This window comes from Danio rerio, chromosome 16 (genome assembly GCF_052040795.2).
Source record: "Danio rerio strain M-AB ecotype USA chromosome 16, GRCz13ab, whole genome shotgun sequence".
NCBI lineage: Eukaryota > Metazoa > Chordata > Actinopteri > Cypriniformes > Danionidae > Danio > Danio rerio.
The window spans coordinates 52,985,001-52,999,636 of record NC_141036.1 but is presented as its reverse complement, the minus strand read 5'-3'; the positions used below and the strand labels follow the sequence as shown (position 1 = coordinate 52,999,636).

General features: G+C 31.8%; 2 protein-coding genes across 20 annotated transcripts in view; one reads left to right on the top strand and one right to left on the bottom strand.

Moving 5' to 3' along the window:
* The window catches only part of LOC147840426 (uncharacterized), a 362,844-nt gene that overhangs the window by 48,937 nt on the left and 299,271 nt on the right, over positions 1–14,636 (top strand). The gene's annotated exons all lie outside the window — the stretch shown is intronic.
* The window catches only part of thsd7ab (thrombospondin, type I, domain containing 7Ab), a 279,181-nt gene that overhangs the window by 4,043 nt on the left and 260,502 nt on the right, over positions 1–14,636 (bottom strand). For all 18 annotated transcript variants that reach the window (XR_015510182.1, XR_015510188.1, XR_015510184.1 and 15 more), the window contains 3 exon segments: positions 14,483–14,563; positions 8,753–8,835; positions 2,609–2,822 (listed from right to left, as the gene is read on the bottom strand). Coding sequence is in view for 4 of the 18 variants with exons in the window: in XM_087284994.1 (XP_087141120.1) it covers positions 2,609–2,822; positions 8,753–8,835; positions 14,483–14,563 (378 nt within the window). In the remaining 14 variants the exon portion in view is untranslated.

Sequence of the window (14,636 nt, the reverse complement as noted above, 5' to 3'; positions counted from 1 at the left end):
GCCTTTAAATCTCATTTTAAGCCGTATAATAGTGTCTTGATTAATATCTAGTCAAATATGATTTACTGTCATCAGATAAAATAAAGTTATTAGAAATAAGTTCTTAAAACTATTGTGTTAAGAAATGTGTAGAGAAAAATATTTAGGGGGGCTAATAATTCTGACTTCAACTGTATATTGCAAAAGTGAAACTGGTGTTTTAGCACATCATCTTATAAAAGATTTATAAAATTAGCTTTAGATTAATACTGAAATATAAATGTAGAAATAACTAAAAGAACTAAAACGTATGGAAGCTTGCTTCTGCTACAGAATTTAAAAACGTTTCTCTATTATATTTCACAAATCTGAGTTTTATTCTTATTGTTGCAAGTTTATTTTATGCCCAAAACTTTTTTTTCTTCACTATTTTGAATAGTTTAGATCTTGACTCCCTCAAGATCTAGTTTAGATTTTTTAATCTGAGTTTTTAAACTTTAAAACTTCTTATTCTCATGGAATAAAATAAATAAATAAATACTTAGACGAATTTTAAGTTACAAACTTGTTACAAATAGTTACAAAGTGAAGATCTCACAATTCTGACCCTATTTCTCTCAGCATTGTAAGATAAAAAAAATCATTATTGCCTTCATTTTTATTAATAAACAAATATTATATTGAACAAAATGTGTAATAATTATAGACTAATGTTGCTCACAGTGCTTATATCCTCCGGAACAAAAGACAATAAAAAAAAACTTACTTGGTTTTCATTGACAAAACCAGAATTAAACTAAATTTTGAGTTGGGCTACAAACATATTTAATCCGTGGTACAAACATTTGATTTAGTTTCAGCATATTATGTGACACCTTAGCTGAGACACGCTTTCATAAACACAAATGCATTCACGAGTTAACTTGGCTAAAAATGAGTTTAATTTTTTTTAAGTTTCTCCTAAAACGAGATACTGGACTAAAATGTTTTTTTTTTTCTTCTAAAGAAAGTATAGTATAAAGAGCTCAAATTTTAACAATTGTTTTGAGTTTATGCCCAAAACTTTTTTTTCTTTACAATTTTGTCAAGTTAAGATCTAGTTTAGATTTCTGAATCTGAGTTTTTAAACTATTCTTAAAATTCTGAAAGAAAACAAAAGCTTTTTCTCAAACCATGCTTTTTCATGATTTTATATGTCAGAATTTTGACCTTTTTACCTCAGTGTTTACTCTCAGAGATTTGGATTAACGTACCATAATTGTTTTTCCATCATGGAATAAATCAATTTAACAGACTATTCACAGATTTGTTACACAAAGTTAAAATCTTGCAATTCTGACTCCATTTCTCTCAGAATTATGAGAAAATCTTTATTGCCTTCATATTTTATTAATGAATAAATCTTGAGGAACAAAATGTGTAATAATGCTAAACTTGTGTTGCTCACAGAGCTTGTATTTTCTGCAAAAACAGCCAAAAGCAATAAAAATAAAAATTCCAATTGGGTTTTCCTGGAGGGAACCAGGATGAAACTAAATACTGAGCTGGCCTACAAACATATTTAATCCAGTGGTAGAAACCGCCATGTGCCACCTAAGCAGAGAGAAGCTTTAATGAAAACAAAAATGCTACTCAAGTTTGAAAGCCAGATTCGGTCTGTTGTTCGCTCCAGTTTCTTTCACCCGAGGCAACTGGCCAAAATTAAGCACATTTTATCACACAAGCACTTTGAAACAGTAAACCATGCCTTTGTAACCACCCACCTGGACTAATGTAATGCAATTCACATTGGGGTGAGTCAGTCCTCTATTTCTCGACTGCAACTTTGGTCAACTGTGTTGTTTTAAAGTGCAATATAAATAAAACTGAATTGGAAAATAACTTAAGTGAAATTCACAATTATTCGCCCTCCTGTGAGTTTAATTGTCTTTAAAAAAAATATTTCTCAAATGATTATTAATAGAGCAGGGAATTATTCACAGTATTTCCTTTAATATTTTTCTTCTTATTTGTTTTATTTTGGCTAGAATAAAAGCAGTTTTTAATTTTGTAAAAACTAATTTATGGTCAATATTATTATTATTATACTATTATGTTATTATATCGTTCTCTGTTTTGATTATATATTTTTATTTAGCTTTTTCAAAAGTTAACAATACAGAACATCAAAACAAAGCAGCAAACAGACTAAAGTAAATCATACACAGTATAAAAAATAAGTAAAATACAAATAAATAAATAAAAAAGGGTGGAGATAATAGGTAATAATAATAGGAGTATAAAACCAGTGGAAAAGAACTATCTTGTCAAATTTAAATCAAGTGGTACTGTTTTAATATAATTCCAAAATTGATTCCAAATCTTTTTAAATAATTCACCCTTTCCTCTCAAAGAATATGTGATCTTCTCCAATGGGATACAGTTGCAAACTTCTGAGATCCACAGTCCAATTGGTACATCAATGTCTGTTTTCCATTTTAAAGCAATGCATTTTTTTTTAGCTATTGTCAGCAATATTTCAGTGAGTTTAATAGCATATTTATGCTGGAGGTTACAATTTGTAAACTATTCTCTGTTAAACAGAAATCGGGGAAACGTGTATTTGCTAACAGAAGTGAAACACGTTTACCTGCTCCAAAAGGCTGTAAGTACCACGTGCGTCCGACGCGTCCAGGCTGTACAGTGGTGGGCAGGGTGGGATTGATAGCCCGGCTGGTCTTCACATCAGCCTTCTTGTCTCCAGCAGTGGGGATTTCCAGCACAGGAATGGGTGCGCACTGCTCCAGCGCTCCCTCGGTGGTGAGCACTTCAGTAAAGCCCTCCTCGCACATACACACGGCCTCCTGCAGAGGGCAGCAGAGGAACACAAACACACACCATTCAATCTGCATCCGCTTCTGACCCAATTCACAGCTTATGGAGCCTTTTTATATAAAGCGTGATGACACATTTACACTGTTATCAACTTCACACATTTATAACACTATACTGAGTTTTATTACCTTGCCATTAAGTTACTGAAAATCGTGTCAGTTCTGCTGCTGTATTATGCAATAGCTAATGGAGAACATTCGTCTTTCTCTCTTCAGGCTAATGTGATTAAGTTATACATTTTTCCTTTTTTGGAAAGACCCAGAAACACTAATGTAGTAATTATATTATATTATATTATATTATATTATATTATATTATATTATATTATATTATATTATATTATATTATATTATGTTATATTATATTATATTATATTATATTATATTATGTTGTATTATGTTATATTATATTATGTTATATTTCATTATGTTATATTATATTATTTTATATATTATATTATATTATATTATGTTATATTTTATTATGTTATATTATATTATATTATATTATATTTTATTATGTTATATTGTATTATATTATATTATATTGTATTATATTATATATATTATATTTTATATTATATAATATTATGTTATATTTTATATTATATTATATTATGTTATATTTTATTATGTTATATTATATTATATTATGTTATATTTTATTATGTTATATTATATTATATTATGTTATATTTTATATTATATTATATTATGTTATATTTTATTATGTTATATTTTATTATATTATATTATATTATATTATATTATATTATATTATATTTTATTACGTTATATTATATTATATTATATTATATTATATTGTATTATATTGTATTGTATTATATTATATTATATTATATTATATTTTATTATGTTATATTGTATTATATTATATTATATTTATTTTTGGCATTAAGACAAATGATGATGCAAGAAAAATGGGTCATTATCACTATAAAGTGCTTTTGATGTCCCACAAGTTTGAGTCAGTCCTATATGAACACAATGCCAAATAATGAAATTCTTGTGACCTTTACACACATGCAGGTAGAATTATAAATGTTTTGAAATATGTTGTCAATTTTAGCCGTATTCTTTCATTGAATGGATGTGATTTTGCCATGACCCACGCACTGCTCAGCCAACTTCAGTGAGTCTAAAAAGCAAGTCAATCGAATAAAATGAAAAATATTTTAAATATTCTTATTGTCTTTAAGTTATTTGATCAAATAAGTCATTTTGATAACTTTTATTTTGTTTTCATAATATTATTTATCATTTTGCACGTGTCCTTGAAATTGTTGTCCCCCCTGTCATGATGTGGTAAATGCAGAGATGCATGGATGCAGTCCTCCAAGCTCATGGTGAGTCATACATAATGTTCATTCTTTTTCCACTGCACCATGACTTATATTTTATATTGTACATTATTTCTGTTCAGTGACAAGACTTTTTTCTGAGCGAAGTCAGACCTTACTTTCCTAATTAAATAATTAAAAATAAAGGCATGATTATATTTTATTTTGGTAAAATAGGCATAATCTAGAGGCCTTAGCCTTTCATATTAGCCACTTTTTATACCAAATGATCAACTAGAAGTCAAGTTATTATCTTTTTTTCCTAAAACTTTAATAGGCAACAAGACTTTTGTCAGGTAGTGTATAAACACCAGAAAGGTCCGACCCTTCTTATCTGAACATGTTCAAGCTCGTTCTCTCCAGATTGGATTACTGCAACTCTCTACTAGCAGGGCTTCCAGCTAACTCTTTCAAGCCTCTTCAGCTGCTCCATAACGCAGCAGCACGAGTGGTCTTTAATGAACCTAAAAGAGCACATGTCACTCCGCTGCTCATCCGTTTGCACTGGCTGCCAGTTGCTGCTCGCATCAAATTCAAAGCTCTGATGTTTGCCTACAAAGTGACTTCTGGCCTTGCTCCTTCTCATCTGCTCTCACTTCTGCAGATTTATGTGCCCTCCAGAAACTTGCGTTCTGTGAATGAACGTCGCCTCGTGGTTCCATCCCAAAGAGGGAAGAAATCACTTTCCCGAATTCTCTCTGCCCAGTTGGTGGACTGAACTCCCGAACTGCATCAGAACGGCAGAGTCACTCGCTATTTTCAAGAAACGACTAAAAACTCAACTATTTAGTCTCCACTACACTTCCTAATCTGCAATTGTACTCAAAAAAAAAAAAAAAATTACCAATGCTTTCCTTCTTAGACTTTACATACCTGAAACTTGCCTATAGCACTTATTCATTGTTGCTCTTATAGTTGTGTAAATTGCTTCCTTGTCCTCATTTGTAAGTCGCGTTGGATAAAAGAGTCTGCTAAATGACTAAATGTAAATGTAAATAAAATATGAATATTTCTTGAACTCTACTGTCAGCATTTGAGAAGTTAAAAGTCAGCAAACTACAGTTATGCTTCATTTAAAGTGAATGTATCCTACACTCAAAAAGACTTTTGCTTCTTATTCAAATTACCTATTTAAAATGAGCTGAAACTACACAATTCATCAGATTTTGTTTGGGAAAACTTAATTGTTTTATGTGCAATACACTTAAGATTAGTTAAATTGAGTTTAAATGGATTTGTGTGGGGAATTGTGTGTAACCTTGCTTTGTTTACAGAATAACAGAATAATTTTTTGTTAACACTTCACAGTAAGGTTACATTAGTTTATGTTATGCAATGTATATTTACTAACATGAACAAACAGTGAGCTTATGTCCACATTATTTTAGCAGCAAAGCTTGAATCACAAAGACTGAAAGAGTTGTCAGAAACCTAATCGTGGTGACTGTGAAGACGTGTAAACCTGAACACTTGGTTTCTTTATCTTTAGTTTTTTACCTCTATCAATAGTAATTAGCCTTTAAAAAAAATGAAACTAAAAAAATTATAATAATAAAACTAAAAATAATAATAATAAAACTAATAATAACAATAATAATAATAAAACTAATAATAATAATAAAAGTAATAATAATAAAACAAAAAAAAATAATAATAATGATAAAAGTAGTAATAATAATAATAAAAGTAATAATAATAATAATAAAAACCTAATAATAGTAATAAAAGTAATAATAATAATAAAACAAAAGATAAAAAATAAAACTAATAATAATAAAAGTAATAATAATAATAATAATAATAATAAAAGTAATAATAACAATTAAACAAAAAATAAAACTAATAATAAATAATAATAATAAAAGTAATAATAATAATAATAATAAAAGTAATAATAATAATAAAAACCTAATAATAATAATAATAATAATAATAATAAATAATAATAATAATAAAACAAAAAAATAAAAGTAATAATAATAATAAAAGTAATAATAATAATAATAATAATAAAAGTAATAATAATAATAAAAACCTAATAATAATAATAATAATAATAAAATAATAATAATTATTATAAAACAAAAAAATAAAAGTAATAATAATAATAATAAAAGTAATAATAATAATAATAATAAAAGTAATAATAATAATAATGATAATAATAATAATAATAATACATTTACATTAAATGTTTGTGAGCACACAGTATAATAAAGACAAACTTGTGCTGCTCACAGAGCTTATTTTTCACAATAAGAGTCAATAGAAAAAAAATCATACTGGGTTTTCCTTGAGGGAACCGGGATAAAACTGAATTCTGAGCTGGCCTACAAAAATACACCGTCCCTGCAGCACATTATTGACCAAGAAAATAAACGTCATCACCAAACCCTTAAGTAAAGAGCAAATTTACAAACTCCTGCTCTTCCTTTGCACAAGAAATTGCAGTTAAAAACCGCCTCAAGCATTGCACACCATTAAAAAACATTCCCTGATGTTATTTTACTTGAACAGCCATGTTTTAATAAGCACATTCTCCAATCCTAAAATGGTAACACTTTGAAATAACGGTCCATTAGTTAATGTACTGTAAGCTAATGTAATTACTAACATGAACAAACAATTAGTAATACATTTATTACGATATTTATCCATCTTTGTTAACATTAGTGTTAAGTTAAACAACGCTAGTTCAGGTTAACTCACGGTGCATTATCTAATGTTAATGAGCCACACTTTAGATTTTAATAATGCATTAATGTTGAACGATGATTAATAAATGCTTTACAAGATCATTTATAATTAATGTTAGTAAATACATTAACTGGACAAATTTGACAGTATGATGAACCACGATTGTCATCTCCTTTTTTAAACAGTCCAAGCATGTGCAAGGTCTTTTAGCTCAAGATTACTTCAGTCCTGGGGTCCGTTCTTCGTACCTCGCTTAAATGATCTAAGATGATTTGGCAGATCCTGGATCTTTTAATCTTGATAACTGATCTCTCGCTAATTTGGTTCTTCAAACAAGTTCGCGAATTAGATTAGAATATCTGGATAAACTGATCTGAGATTGCTGCGTGTGTATTGAAGGACAGATCTATCCATCCTCGAAATCATGATCAGCAATGCAACGATTGGCTGACGGCACAGCAGCGTAATGACATCATCTGATTAATATTCAATTATCCATGTGAGCAAAATTACATCAAATCAGCAGTAAACGGTTTGTTAAATATGACACGCAATAACCTTCCACATTTGTTGTGAGCTGCAGGCTTTACACTTTCATGTGTCAAGAGTATTCATCATGTATTTCAATGCGTATCAATGTATTTAGTTCTACATTTAGAAAAGATTTTCTTTATAATAGTAGCCGTTTTTTAATCGGTGTAAAGAATAACTGGATGTTTACAAAAGCATTTTGATATTGGTAAAGGCGTCTGCAACTATTGTGAAGCATCAAATCACTGGCATATTAACTATCAAAATATGTTTATGACTGCATAAATGTATTATTGCTTTAAAAAAAAAAAGTCACATATTGTGCATGTTTATTATACACAATTTGTACTAAGCGATCTAAAAAGTTCATATCAAAAAGTTTTCTCTTTGCACCACCAGGTGGCAGTCTTTGTACTTCATTTGAGAGTGCAGATTGCATACGTTTTATTAATATGTATAACTTTATTTATTTTATTAATAACTATAACTTTATATATATATATATATATATATATATATATATATATATATATATATATATATATATATATATATATATATATATATATATATATATATATATATATATATATATATACATACATAGTTTAAAAAATATTTACTCTTTTCCCAAGTGTATATAACTACTACTGTAAGAAAATATCAGAATTCGGAACACTTTCTGTATATCTTTGCTTGAACTGAGCCGATCTAATCCTGTTTATATAAATTGAACCTGCTCCCGATCAGGTTTGACCTAGCAGAACTGTTGCTATGACAACAACTCTCGGATCAGCTTTGAAGAACGAAACGATCCTGGATCGTGTCAAATCGTCAATATCCAAATCCAGCTAACTGAGTAATCCACGTACGAAGAACGGACCCCTGGTGTTCCAGGGAACAAACAGGAAGTCATTTTTACCAACAGTGATCAGATAATAACCAAAGTCATACTAGATGAAATATGCTGAATTGAATTGGCTAATAATTTTAACATTAAAATTGTGCTAAAAAATTAAAAACTGCTTTTATTCTCATCGAAATAAAACAAATAAGACTTTCTCCAGAAGAAAAAAAAATTATAAGGAATTTTTCAAAGTATTTCCGAAACATAATTTGGGAAATACTCAGGAAATTCATAGGAAGGCGAATCACTCTGACTTCAACTGTAGATCAAGAAAATCTAAGCAAAGGTACAGCTCACGACTTTGATTTTGTGTTACATCCATTATGATAATTGCAGCTAGAGCGACAGTCAGCAGTCACAGACACGCAGAATTACAGTAATCCCACAATCCTCTTGTGTCTTACCTCTGAGCAGAATGACTGTGGTTTGTCACAGAGTGGATCACATGACTGGTCGGCCCCTGGTAATAGAGCTGAAGGGCATCCGCCTGCAACAAATCACAGACTAGGGATCAATTGCAAGCTTCAGACAAAAACTCAAATAATGAGCCAAACTCTGATTGATTCGCACTGAACAACCCTCACTCTAAACCATTCAAGAGTGTTACTTCCTACACTCAAAAAGTGATCCAGCTGCTTGTTTAAACTACTTATTTAAGATGAGTTAAAACAACACAGGTGGCACGGTGGCTCAGTGTTTAGCACTGTCACCTCAGAGCAAGAAATTACTGGTTCGAGTCCCGGCTGGGCCAGTTGGCATTTCTGTGTGGAGTTTGCATGTTCTCCCCGTGTTGGCATGGGTGCTTGAGTTTCTTTTACATTCCAAAGACATGCGCTATAGGTGAATTGCATAAACAAAATTGGCCGCAGTGTATGTCTGTGAATGAATGTGTATGGGTGTTTCCCAGTACTGGGTTGCATCCACTGTGTAAAACATATGGGTTAGGGTTAGTTGGTGGTTCATTCTGTTGTGTCAACCCCTGATGAATAAAGGGAGTAGGCGTTGGTTTTACGGGTTCGTTCTTTCACTCATGTTGGACAATGCTTTGCTCAGGGTATAAAAAGGAAAGGTAACTGTTGATCGAGGAGAATGGCTTTTACTCTGCTTCTCCCGCACACCGATGCGTACTTAATTAAAATAGTTGTGTTAAAAATACCCTAACACAAGGGTTCTCAACTAGTTTGGCCATGGGACCCACATTTTTACATTGTCATCAAGCTGCGACTCAGATTTTTAAGAACTATAATACAATTTTAGGAATTATAATTCATTTAATTAAATTAACCTCACTACACATGACACTGAGGGTTTAAGACTTTTTTATCATCAATATATGTAAATCCATACTTTACATATTCGGGGTCGTACTTGCGCTTCGACATTTGTTACCATAATTAAATAAAATTTGACATGTCAAACAGTAGGGTTGTCGTGCACAAATTTCAAAATAAAAGTCCGGTATAAGCAAAATAAGTAAAAAAATTAAACACTTGTTGTTTTTTGATCACACACTCCGCAACCCACTAAAAATGTTCCCGCAACCCACTTTTGGGTCGCGACCCACTAGTTGAAAAACACTGCCCTAACATATAATCTAACTATAAGTTATTATACTGCAGCACCTTCCCAACTTGGAACCAGTATTGGGTTATTTTGATTAAATGTTATTTTTTCCATTCTGGGATTATAATTGCTACTATTACTAGCACTATTATTAATTTTATAATTATGGCTGTGTAAATAAATAACAGTTTTCTAAAAAATATTAAAAATGCTTTCTCTCCATTACATTAAGTTCCAGACACGCTTGTTAAAATAAATCAAGAATCACCAACAATGAAGAAGCAAAGTAAAGACAGCTATAAACTGTGCAAGCAGGAAATCATGTGTTGATGGAGCTGAATATTGTCAGGGTTCTGCCACTTTGGACTTGTAAATTCTTGTTTTGGTGGCAGAGCTCTGACACTACTCATGTCTGGTCCTGTTGCTGTCTCTGTGTGCGCGCGCCGTCGTGGGTGTACGCAGAGTGTGCGCGCTTCTGCTTGACGCGGCCGCGCGTGCGCTCTGCGTCCCTCAGACGCGTGCGCTCTTGTACTCGTGTTTGTGTTTTCGTTTGTCAGCAGCGTGGTGTTTCATTCCCAGCGTCTCAGTCTTGTTGGTTTCGGTTTTGGTCGGCGCTGGGATAAAGCATGCACGCTGCGTGTGTGAGCGCACGGTGAGTGCTTTCATTCATCGTGTGCTCGTGTCTTGCGTCTTTTGTCAAAGCACGTGGCTCGGTGTTTACATTGTGGTCACGTGCTTTTGTCGTGTGCTTCAGTGTTGTGTTATGTGAGCGCATGGCTTGTATTGTCTATTGTCTAGTCCCACCCTCCTTGTTAACCCATCATTATTTAATTGTGTTCACCTGTGTGTCAATTTACTTTTTGCTTTATAATCCCCCTCATGTTTTCAGTCCTTTGCCAGTTCGTCATCACATGTCGTCGTCAATATTACCCTGTCTTGTTGTCTCCAGTCCTGTTTTGTCCTGCCAGCCCTGCCAAGTTTGTTTTTGCCTTTTTAATTCATGCTTTCCCCTTCGGGGTAGTTTTGTTTTGCCTTTTATTTTTATTTGTAGTTTATAATAAATATTTCTACATTTTTTCTGCAATTGGGTCTGCACTCCTTTTTTTTCCCTCACCGAGCGTGACAAATATAGAGCTCTGTGTGCTGTAGAGACAGCCCAACAGCTGGAGCAGGCTTCAGTCAGTGTAATTAAATATTATTATTAAATGAATAACCCAATAAAGGTTAGAAATTACCCAACGAAGCACCAAATATGTTTAACTTAACCATTGGGTTAAATGAATAACTCAACATTTTGTAGAGTGTAGCCTCATATGCTAACAAAGGCAAAGCAAAGTCTTTGTTGCAGTTCATATGTTACAGCTATATTCTCTATATTCTGTCTGTATATTTAAACATATAACTTAATAAACAATGCTTTAAGGCGTTGTGATTCTTTCTATTTATCAATGATGATAACAACGTTATTGGAGTCAGATTAATTACAATGGAGATAAATAATTGATTAAAACACGTTATACTTCACCAGCTTTCTGTTTCCGATTATTGGTTCAGAATAGCAGCGTAAGTTTCAAGCCTTATAGGTTATTTTAAGAGCATAACTCCCACGATTAATGAGGGACCACTGTATACAATTATTGACTTAGAGTTTAAAACTGCTGCTACACTTTATGTTCATATTTAATAATGTGATGAAAATAATTTAGATTTCTATGGAAATGTATGGTAGTATTTACTATAGTTTATTTATCTGTACACATCATTTTAAAGAATTTGTGTGCTCTTAATAATCTAACTTCCTTCCCCCTTTAATGACATCTCGGTAACACTTTATAATAACTACACACTATAAATCATTTATTAAGCATTAGCAAATAGTGAATTCATTATCCGTTAAGCATTAACTCTACATTAATAAACGTTAGTAAGCCGTTTATAACTGCAGCTACAAATGCTCTATTCTTGACCTATAACCACATTTATACTGTGAATAATAATTGTATTTTCATACTTAATAAATTATTAATTTTTCATTACTAAATTAAGTATCACATTATTTACAAACCAGTTGTATTTAAGAGTAGTTGAGGGATTTTAGGATCATTCAGAATGAGTTAGTGAATGATTAATAAACTATTGAAATCAACGTTTATGTGTCTTATTATTCAGGCGTATACTAATAGTCAACTAATATATTAATAAATGCTTTATTAACTCAACTTCATGCAGTTTTGTGACCTAATCTAAAGTGAGGACTATTCATGCTTTATAAATCCCTTATAAATGACAAATAAAGGCTCAGAATCAAATGAACTATAATCTTTGCAATCTTTTCTAAAATGTAAAATTACTGTAAAGTTTAAACATTGCTGAATAACAGGAGTGTCAAAATACAACAAAACTGGATAAAACAACAATATAATAATTAAACAATGTAATAAAATGTAATGTTTAAACTCTAAAGTGATTTTATTTTAGATCAGGTTGCAAAGATTTATTTTTTATTTGAAGTACAGTTTCATTTGTGTACCTTTAATTGAATAGCAATGAATAATTTCATTTTTCCTGTTTAGAATTTAACTGAGCCTTTATTTGTCATTTAAAAGGGATTTCAAGAGTTCACACTTAGCTGATGATTGATTATAAGCAAGTTTGGCATGCTGTCCCGGGAGAGAGCCCTGAGCTCGAAGGTTCTTGAGCCCTCGGCTCCCTCCCTTTTGGAGGAAGAGAGGGGAGCCTCGAGCTCAGGTAGATCTCGACAACTCCCCTTTTTATAATAGCTAAAGATTAAGATTGAAGGCTATTAAAAGATATGCTGCATTATTAGATTACCTGTATTGATATTTAGATTTAACGATTAACTTGTTGTACATGTTTTTGGAATGTGGGAGGAAACCGGAGAACCTGGGGAAAACCCACGCAAGCACGGGAAGAACATGCAAACTACACACTGAAACAACCACCGGCCTGTTAAGGAACTAGAACCGGTGACGTTCTTGCTTTGAGGCGACAGTGCTAGACACTGGGCCACCGTGCTGCCCTATGGAGGGAAAGGAGAAAAGGTAGGGGTGGAAGGGGGGATTCATCAAATCGAAGATGACTGTAGTGAGAAAACCCTGGCTCTTTATAGTGGTTAGGAATGGCCTGATTGGTGGACCAAGCATGCTAATGCAGAACCAGCCGTGTTCAATCATAATCAGGTGCTCCTCTCGAAATTAGTTTATGAATAAACTTCACTTATAAAGCCTGAATAGTCCTCACTTTAGATTAGGTCACAAAACTAGGTGAAGTTGAGTTAATAAAGCATTTATTAACATACATAGTAACCATTAATATATGCCTGAATAAAAAGACATATAAACGTTAATTTCAATAGTTTATTAATCATTTACTAACTCATTCTGAATGATCCTAAAAACCCTCAACTACTCTGAAATACAACTGGTTTGTAAATAATGTGATACTTAATTTAGTAATGAAAAATAAATCATTTACTAAGTATGAAAGTACAATTATTAAGCAAATTTTAAATGTGGTTATAGGTCAAGAATAGAGCATTTGTAGCTGCAGTTATAAACTGCTTACTAACGTTTATTAATGTAGAGTTAATGCTTAACAGATAATGAATTCACTATTTGCTAATGCTTAATAAATGATTTATAGTGTGTAGTTATTATAAAGTGTTACCGACATCTCTTCTCCGATTGGTTCTTGTAACAGTCTATCACATAAGATCCACCAATAGCAAACCACGACCATCTAATCAACTCCGTGTGGACAAAAATCAAGCTTCGCCCTACATTTTGTTTCTTATTCCAGTTTAAATTTAAATATACATCACAAAAAGAAACAAAAAGACTACCACAACCTTTATTTCATGCTGATTAGGAATCTCGTGATATAAAGAATGTATGATATGTGTTAAATAAATGCTGGTTTGCTCTTCTGATCATAGTCTCCTATGTGTTTTCTACTGTGTCATGATAAAACTTCATCTTAAATTATTCAAAAAAAGCACTGAGCTAATTCTTTAATAATTATTATACATGCAGCATTAATGAGCTCATTTATATAGAAGCTACGCAAATGGATTTGTCACACCGCAGGACCATCAAAAATGAGATAGTGAAGGCAGAAAGGCATTTAAAATTGCTGAATATCATACAAAACTACAGACTGCTTTAGACATGCATGATCCACAGATATATTATTCCTGTAAAGTACTTTTAACTATGTTTTTTCTTTCATATTCTGATGTATATCAGTGTGAAACAGCTCCTCAAATAGGGGGAAAAGTAGGGCGTGGCTTGAATTTGTCTATAAGAATTCGATTGGATTCATGTAATTTACTATTGGTGGATGTTCCATGACTGACAGGCAGATCCCGCACCTCTATGTCAGAAAAGAGATGTCGTTGTAGAGGGAGAGGACTACACTTTGATTAAACATTATGAGGACGCATAAATCCAAAAGATGCTTTTTAATAAACATTGCAGCACTCTATACATACAACAGAAGAGTTAATGTTGATTTTACAATGACTTTAGATTACAAGTGGTGTAGTTCAGCACCTGTGACGTTTATTCCATCTGACCGCTGACACCAGACCAGTTGAAGTCCTCCCATCCACTGATAATCATAACACTCACCATCTAGATGCAGAAGAACAGAATAAACAGAAATACACAGCATCATCATCTCTTTTCATTTTTGTTTTGAAATCTT